Here is a 9,673-nt window from a genome sequence, read left to right on the forward strand (position 1 = left end):
CCTTCCTCCCTTCCTTCCTTCCTTCCTTCCTTCCTTCCTTCCTTCCTCTCTCTCTCTTTCTTCTTCTTCCTCTTCTCTTCCTCCTCCTCCTCCTCCTCCTCGTTCTTCTTTTTGCACCTGCAAGAGACTTAATGTCTTTGTCTGCTCTTAGATATGCTTTGCGTTAATTCTAAAGCCCCACACATATGCAAGCACACCCATGCAATGCCATTTTCATGCTGTTGGATCTGGTAATGAAGAAAGAAAGCAACATAACTCAGGCTTTTCTGTGTGCTATAGAATTGCTTCTTCATAGAACATGCTTCTGTTCTTAAGACTTGCCCAAAGGGCAAGTTCTTTAAATGTCGTTGATCTTTAATACACAAGGAGCATTTCAGCTAATCTGTCAGAAAGACATTTTTTCCTAAAATATCTTAAGAGAATGTGGAAGACCGAGTATTTGAATATAGACCCAAATCATAGCTATCCTTCAGGTCATGAAATATGCAATTCATATATTTATATTCTATAAATGTAAAAGAAACGGTATTTCTTTTAGTTGTTATTAGCACAGTAATGCCATTTGTTTCATTTTTTAAAAATAGATTTTTGGGGGGAGGGGTAATTAACTAGGATGGGCTCCTTGTCAGTTGAAGCTATCCTCCATCTTCAAGTTCTGGGGTCAGTAAATCTCGAAGTCCTTTTTGACAATATGATTTTCTACTTTTCTTCCTGGCAGACAGTCTTCTAAACAGAAGAAAGCCATCCAGACGGCTATTCGAAAGAACAAGGAGGCCAATGCGGTGCTAGCCAGGCTGAACAGCGAGCTGCAGCAGCAGCTCAAGGTGAGGAGACGCATTGAAAATTGGGTCATTAGATTTGAAGTGTCCAGTTATTTTTCCACCGGTGCCCATAGAGCTGATCCCTCTCTTTTGGGTGAGCCTGGCAGCTTTGTTTCTGGACTCACAATGTCAAAGAATATGAGTCGGAAAACAGACTTCAGTGGCCACCTGGTCCATGCCATATCAGAAGAAGAAATCTCTACCACAGTATAGCAAGCAAATGAACATCCAGCTTTTCCTTGGAACTTCTTATTGTGGATGAGGGAGACCCAATAATTTCTGAGGCAGCCCATTCCACTTTTTGGACGGTTCTAATTGTTAGAAAGGGTTTCCTGATACAAAGCGTCATTTGAGGCTTTACAGTTTTCTACCCCTTGGTTCCTGGTTCCTGGTACCCCCTGGGCTCTTTGGGTGACCAAGAGAGAGGGAAGGGATGTGGATTATATGACACAGAGTAAGTACTTAATAAATGCTGATTGATTTGACTTGACTACCGAAACTTCACTCCCAGATATTTGGGAGAGGAAGCTAAGTAACATCCTTCTGACTCCAGACTTGGTGTCCTAATGTCTAATGCCTTTCGAGCTTAATGTCTAGGGCTTAGAAGAACAGTAAAATAAAGATGCTGCTCCATGCTCCTTCCCCTATCTAAATCTCTTTTTAAAATAATTATTTTTAGTTTTCAACATTCGCTTCCGTAAGATTTTGGGTTTTATATTTTCTCGTTCTCCTCCCCCCCCAAGACAACGTGCAATGTGATATAGACATACATATACATATGCATTCATATTCAATACATTTTCACATTAGTCATGATGTAAAGATGAATTAGAACCAAGGGGAAGAACCATGAGAAAGAAGAAACAAAACAAGACAACAAAAGCAAAGGAGAGCAAATAGTCTGCTTCCATCTGCACTCAGGCTCCAGAGTTCTTTCTCTGAATGTGAATAGCATCATGAGCCTTTGGAGTTGTCTTGGATCCTTGCATTGCTGAGAAGAGGTCAGTCATCGCACAATGTGGCTGTTACTGTGGACAACATTCTCCTGATTCTGCTCCCCTCACTCAGCATCAATTCATAGAAGTCTTTCCAGGTTTTTCTGAAGTCTGTCTGCTCATCATTTCTTATGGTACAATAATATTCCATTACATAGCATATGTAATGTAATACATATAGCACAACTTGTTCAGCCATTCCCCAATTGACGGGCGTCCCCTCGATTTCCAATTCTTTGCCACCATAAAAAGAGCTGCTATAAATACTTTTATTCTTGGGGATTCTTTTCCTATTTTTGTGATCTCTTTAGCGTACAGACCTTAGGATACAGAAGTGGCATTTCTGGGTCAAAGGGTATGCACAGTTTTATAGCCCTTCGGGCATCGTTCCAAATTGCTCTCCAGAATGGTTGGATCAGTTCACAACTCCACCAACAATGCATTAGTGTTCCAATTTTCCCACATCCTCTCCAACATTTATCATTTTCCTGTTGTGTCATGTTAGCCAATCTGTGATGTGATACCTCAGAATTCTTTTGAATTGCATTTCTCTAATGAATAATGATTTCAAGCATTTTTCCATATGACTATAGAAGATTTTATTTCTTTCTCAGAGAACTGCCTGTCCATATCCTTTAACCATTTATCAATTGAGGAACACATATGTCTTTAAAGATTCTAACCAATGCTACCACTTAGCTAGATATGAATGCTTAGTGAGTTCTAGACATGCTACCTACCTCTACTTTGTACATCATATATGTATATATAACATATTTACATATATACAAGATATAAATGTGTTATATAGATATATATCTCTACCCACTCTATGTATACATATATATTAAGTACTTATATAGAGATAGATATATGTATATATAGGGGTGTGTGAGATAGTTTATATAGTTGATATAATAAGATAGTTTATATAGTGTGTGTATATATACAATATAATGTATGATATATGCACATATATAATACATCAATTGATATATATACACACCCACCCACTATACATACACCTGTATATTATGTGTGTATGTATGTGGTATATGTGATAGTTTATATAGTACATATACACATGTGCATACGTGCCTATATATGCGTGATTACACATGTGCACACACACATATTTCATGGACCCCAGGTTAAGAACACCTAGGCTAGATGACTTCTAGGGTTTCTTCTAGTTGAGATTAAATGCAATACTCTGACTTTCATGAATGTCCTTTCTCTCCATTTCCTCATCCTTTCTGAATTTTAACCATCCTTCAAAATTTAATTCCAGTCTCAGATCCAACTAGTGTATAAAAGGCAACCTAATGTGTCAGTCAATAAAATTTTATTAAGTGCCTACTATGCCCCAGGCATTGTGCTGAACACTGCTGGAAAGAATGTTGAGCCTGGAAGTCAGAGGACTTGGACCTCAATTCCAGCCCCAATGCTGATTGACTGTATTAACCATGGGCAAGGCTCAGTGTGTGTGTGTGTGTGTGTGTGTGTGTGTGTGTGTGTGTGTGTGCGCGCGTGCACGCGCTTGTGTACATACTGGATGGCTTGGACCATGAAACATAATACCCAAAAGTATATTAGTTAAGAAATGGTTAAATTTTTAATTAATATCAACATAATTGGCAAATTCAATCAGTTCTTTTATTCATGTACACATTTGTTATGGTATATTTAATAAATTATACATATATAATATACTTATTTTATATATGTATAGCATTTATTATATATGTATAATATAGTACATATAAACGTATACCATATAAAATATATTATTTACTATATCACATAAAGATATATTTAATATGTGTGTATATATATACACACACATACATAAAATATATAGGAATAATGATTGAATTCCTCAGGCATTTATAAAATACCTCTTTATATACAAGGCATCAAGCTATAGCACCACAGGAATCAAAAACCCAAAAATGAAAAGGCATTCCTGCCCTCAGGGAGCTTGCAATCTACATTCTGCCACTAATCATAGCTGGCAGTTCGATCAGCTCAGAGGTTTACAGCGTAGTTGACATGCATGATCTCATTTAATTTTTAAAAAACCTGTGGGAGGCAAAAACTGCAGTTATTGTTATTCACGTTTTACTCATGAGAAAACTGCTTGCCCAGGGCCACCCAGCCAGGAAGTGCAGGAAGAAGCATTTGAACCCAGGTCAGCCCTCCAGTTCTTGCCTCTCTCTATGTTGGTGCCTTATTCTCCTACTAGGCTGTAATCTCCTTGAGGGCAAAGACCACTGTATCATATCTAAACTGTGTGCCCTGGCCTTTAGCATTATGATGTGCACGTACCATGTGTGACCTGTCATTGCAGTCAATGGAGTGCTGGAGCTGAGCCTTCAGATCGAGGTCTGATTCTTGAGCCTGTTAACACACTTCTCTAGAACACCACTAGATGCTGAAGCATCATGTCTTATCATCTTCACAGTAAACATGAATAAAAGCACAATAAAAAATAACAAACTTTATAAACCTGCCAATACTTAAATTTTGCAAACTTAGCTTTTGCTTCCCTTCCTTCCTTCCTTCCTTCCTTCCTTCCTTCCTTCCTTCCTTCCTTCCTCCCTCCCTCCCTCCCTCCCTCCCTCCTTCCCTCCCTTCCTTTCTTCCATCTTTATATCCCCCAAACCTAGCACAGTGCTTCCAGAGAGTAAATCAGTATAAGAGTTAGCATTTGTATTAGCACTTTAAGGTTCTCAAAGTGCTTTACAAATATCTCTTTTCATCTTCACAGCAACAACAGGCAGTGGATGTAGATGACATTATGTCCCTGTTTTGCGGATGAGGAAACTGAGGCAGACAATGGTTAAGTGACTTGCCCCAGGTTAGCTGACTATTAAATGTCTGAGCCTGGATTTGGGAAAAAAAAATTTGTCATTTTTACCCTTGGGTGGTGGCAGCAAAGAATTCAACTGAATCTTGATTTTAATTCAACTAACATTCATTAAGCACCTACTGTGTACAGTGCGTTGTGCTGGTTGCTGGAGGAGATACTAAAGACTGCCCTCATGGAGCTTCGTTTAGTAGGGTCGTAGCGATCACAGAACTCTAAATGCAGTGTCCTACCTATGCAGTCTTACACCTAACTGCCTGATCATCAATGCTTACTGATAGACAGATTTCTTCACCATTACTGGCTCTCTTGTTTCCTGCTCCACACATCTGAATTAAATACGAACCATACGCACCTCCTCCTAGAAATATTTCTTTCTTATAGTAGCTGTAGGAGCGGGATGGACCGTTAGCTAGAAATACCTTCCTTCTGACTTTTTGTTTGTTTCTTTTGTCTTGGATGATTTAGGAAGTCCATCAAGAGCGGATTGCTTTGGAAAACCAATTGGAACAACTACGCCCAGTCACAGTCTTGTGACCTTGGGCAGGAGTGGCGGTACTGACCTCTGGCTGAGGTCTCCCCTTTCACTGTTGGAGCACATCCTCTGGGAGAGATATCTGACTGAGTCAAAAGCAGGGAGAGGTGGAATGCGATGTGCATCCTGTTCCTCCCCCACCCTCCCGCCTCACTGGCCATCCCTAGGTTTCTGTATGCAGGTGGAAAAGTCCTTCAGCCAATGATCGAACTTGAGATTGTGACTTGAGAGTGGGATTTGTCTCATTTTAGTCCATTCCCAAATTCTTCTTCAGGGATGGAATTCATCACCAAAAATTAATCCAATTACCTAGCCCTTTAACAAATTTAGTGCACTATTTATTTAAAGAATTCCTGATTTGTATGGAATCTTGTTACTTGCTATCAGGATGCTTGTTTTATATTTGCATTTATAATTCATATGTACTAGTTTTGGTATCCTGGGTATGTGATTCCAACAGGCTTGTCTTAGGGCATAATATTATATGGCTAAGTAAATAAATCTAAGAGTAGTAACAAATTAGACTGAAGCTATGCCGACCACTCTCACTTGCCAAGAAATTGATGATATAGTGAGTGCCATTTATATTTCGTACCTGTTTATAAATATACAATCCTTATTTTGTATTGAAGCTCAGAGGCTCTCCATGATTACACAGCACAAGATGAAATAGAGATTTGATATGTATCTGGTTCATTTCATCAGGATGGTTAGTCAAACTATATTCATTTTTTATGCTCTAACCTGACAAAAATAAAATAAAGAGTTGCCAAATCTTCATTTTTGTTCCATGTAGATACAGCATATATAAAAGTACAAGTCTAAAAATCTGAAGGCTAGGCCAAGAGATGGTCTGGGCTGACACATCCCTCTTTATAGTTCTTTGCTTAAGCTACAGTACATCCAAACTAGAACAAAAGGTAGAAATGGTCAATAGCAATGCAGTCTGATCATTCCTGGAGTAGAGTTGCTGTTTTCTTTGTGTCTGCGTTTTTATTAATCTGGACTATATCAATAGGTTACACTGAATGGGTAGAAGGGATGGATGAAGGCCCAACCTTACACCAGACACAATGCACACATTAGTAGTAAAACATCGGGGCCTTCGAGTGTGATTCAATTCAGTTTAGCCAAGACAAGGCCATTTGTACCAGACACAATTGATGTTTGTTGTTCAGTCGTTTCAGTCATGTCTGACTCTTCCTGATCCTATTTAGGATTTTCTTGGCAAAGGTTCTAGAGTGGCTTGCCATTCCCTTCTCCATCTTATTTTATAGATGAAGAACTAAGGTGAACAGGGTTAAGTGACTTGCCCAGGGTCACATAACTAGTAAACGTCTGAGGCCGTATTTGAACTCACCAAGTTGAGTCTTCCTGACTACCCACTGCACCACCCCAAGATAGCTGATACAGAATGTTGAATTCCACTTCCAGAATTTTAGCCCCACAGAAGTTTATATTATAACCACTTTCTGGATTTCAGTACCAGAGGAGTGGTTTTTTTTCTCTATCTGTCACAGGAACAGGGACATACAAAGTTTAAAAGCACTTAGAAAGGTGAACTAACTGGCCCGTTTCTTAGATAACAGCCCTGCTTCAAAACGGGCTATGATTCAAGGTTGGGTCTAGCTGAATGCCACACCACTGCAAATAGCATGAACCTTTCCCTTTCTCTTACTGCTTAATGTACCCTGCTTGGTTATTCCTAAGATGGATTGGATATGGGTGTGTACATGTGTATGTTTGTATGTTGTGAGGGAATCTAGAATTTCATTGGAAATGGTGGCATTTGAGTTTGAATCTTAAATATAAATATAGTGAGGCACTTTGGACAAAAGCAAATTTTTTAAAAGACTGTTCATCTGGAGCAGGCTCAGGCATGAGTTTACCAATCACTGTCTTTATAATGGAATTTTTTCCCCCACTCAAATGAAATCACAGACTATTTGAAGAATTTTATTTGGTGAAAATTGAAGATTTTAATTTTTGTTTGCTTTGAAAATGCTTTGAAAACCAGAGTCAGATAGAGTGATGCATGCTTATAATCCCTACTACTGGAGAAGCTGAGACTGGTGGATTGCTTGAGCTTGGGAGCTCTGAGCTGCAATAGGACAAAGCTGGTTTGGGTGATAACACTGAGTCGAGCACCAATGGCGAGGAATGGAGAGCCGCCAACCGGGCTGCCTGAGGAGGGGTGAGTAGCTCAGATCCAGAAAAATGGAGTAGTTTAAGATTTCTCTACTGATCATTAATGAGAAAGGAGGACCTAGTCACACTTACACATGCACACACACACCTATACATATACATGCATGCTCACACACATGAAAAAAGAAAATCCCTAGAGCTCTTCCTGCTTCTCTCCACTTTTTGTCCTCCTCAATTCCTTACTCCAACCTCTTCTCTTCCCCCCCGCCATGCTCCCCACTTGCCTCTCCACACACACTATTCAAAAAGTAGTCTGATCCTTCTCCTGACCTTGAGTCGGTCAGGTCATGTTTTAGGTAAGCTACTTTTTAAGAGTTTCCTTTAGCAGCAGCAGATTTAATAATGGTTTCAGCCTGAATTGATCTGATGTTGCTTGGCTTGTGCTGCACATAGAAGGAAAACCCAGGTTTGTACTTTGATCATTGCAGTTTTTAGCATGTCCTGGATAGCATTTCTCATTCCACTACTCATGTTATGAATAAATATATGTTAGAATGTTTACATTTTTTTTAAGCTGAAATGATTTTCTCATCATGATAAAGGACCATTTGACAATCCAAGGCCAGGACGAGTTTCCTTTCTTGGTTTTTGGTTTGTTTTTTAGTTGTTTTTTTTTTCTTTTTCACACTGGAAAGTCAGAGAAATTGAAATATCATCAGTGATTGAAATTATCTCAAAGAGTGAAGTCATAGTGTCCCAGATTGTCTTGGCTTCACTTGTTTATGATCCTAATTAATTGAATGTCTGAAGGTGATTCTTTAAAAGGAGCTATGATGTTTTTGGACTTGGCACTTAGTTGGTGTGTCTCTCTTCCAAGGACTGACTTCACTAGATTCAGAAAGGCTAGTCCCCAGAAGGTTGACCATCATCTGATATCATTTTGGCCACTGTAGCTCACAAAGCCTCTCTACCAAGGCTTGGAAAGATTGGAATCTGCACTGGTAAGGGATATACTCAAACTAAGGAAATCATGTGTCTTTAAAGTAAGCATTAAATGTGCTGTTATCCAGTGTTACCCAGCCAGTTGGCATCTCTCTGTCTTGTTCTGTATATGTGTGTGTACATATACATATATGCACACATGTTAAAAACCTTTATTTTAAGTGTGCATGCACCGATAAGGTACATATATGCACATTTACACACAACTGTATTTTAGGATGCCTACCACCCATTTGTTTTTTCCTATACCTTTTTTTTTTTTTTTGGTTTATAGTGAGAAATGAGACTGTAGCTACCATCATTGCATTAACATCCTATCATTATGAGTGTATTAACGTTAGAATTTGTCTACAACATTTCTAGGGAGTAGAATTGAAGGCAGATCCATAGAAACTAAATTGTTAAAGTACCAAGAAAGTCTGGCATAAGGTGGCTTTTCCATTTAGGTGGAAAAGCCATTAGCCTCCAAAATAGAATTGTAGCAGGAGGCTATTCTCACCTGGTCTTTGAAGATATGTCCTCTGTCTGCACTCCCTTCCTGTGACTTTTCCTTTCAGGGGAAGTGGCTTTGACTAGGAAGCATCATGACTGAAAAGCTATATATTTTTTTTGTTTTAGTTGAATAAAAAAGTAATGTAATTTTGATTTGCCATGGTGAACTTAGTAGTTGATCTGATTTTTTATTGGACCTGTAAGTAATTTAATCAGTATGGACAGCTCATAGTGACGAACTTCCTTTACTAATGCACATGGGTATCTATCTCCTCTGCAATGGAGAGTCTTTGAGACATGCTTTGGGTGTAGAGAGGTTGGGTCAACCAGGAGATATCAGAGGGGAAATCTGGACCCTGATCTTCCTGGCTCTCCACACTGCCTGTTAGAAATCATAAAAAAGGTAGTTTGATTTTTTCTTTGCTGTGGTCACTTAAATAATGGGTCTATAATAAGATTTAATAAAATGTAAAATATAAAAGAAATGACATTTCAAGGAAGGTAAGACCCAGCAATGTTTTCTGTTTGTGATCAATTTAGAAGAAAAAAAATCGAATTTCAAGATGAAGAAAATGCTAGAACTAGATGTTCTTCTAACCAGAAGCCCTGTGCTTTTTGAGAATCTATAAATTACGTTAGACAGCTATTGCTCGGAACAGATATAAGAATGAAAAAAAATTTTTCTTTAAGCTTCTGTAGAATCTCTGTCATGGTAAGAATTCTCTTCAGCAATTTGTGGCTTATTGGATCTAAAATGTAAAGTCTCAGCATTATTTTAAGGTGAGTAATAAAAAACTTTGTTCTTTTGCTG

At 38.6% G+C, this 9,673-nt stretch overlaps 1 protein-coding gene across 15 annotated transcripts in view; it reads left to right on the plus strand.

The window, feature by feature from the left end:
- Positions 1 to 6,000, plus strand: part of REPS2 (RALBP1 associated Eps domain containing 2) — a 264,766-nt gene extending 258,766 nt beyond the window's left edge. For all 15 annotated transcript variants that reach the window (XM_069100687.1, XM_069100686.1, XM_069100685.1 and 12 more), the window contains 2 exons: positions 719 to 824; positions 5,154 to 6,000. In XM_069100687.1, the coding sequence (XP_068956788.1) occupies positions 719 to 824; positions 5,154 to 5,222 (175 nt within the window). In that variant the 3' untranslated portion in view covers positions 5,223 to 6,000. The remainder of the gene's footprint in view (positions 1 to 718; positions 825 to 5,153) is intronic.
- The last annotated feature ends 3,673 nt before the right edge of the window (positions 6,001 to 9,673 follow it).

The sequence above is a fragment of the Petaurus breviceps genome, unplaced genomic scaffold (assembly GCF_028583685.1).
Source record: "Petaurus breviceps papuanus isolate PSGF00001 unplaced genomic scaffold, PetGlider_PUasm1.0 419, whole genome shotgun sequence".
NCBI classification, from domain to species: domain Eukaryota; kingdom Metazoa; phylum Chordata; class Mammalia; order Diprotodontia; family Petauridae; genus Petaurus; species Petaurus breviceps.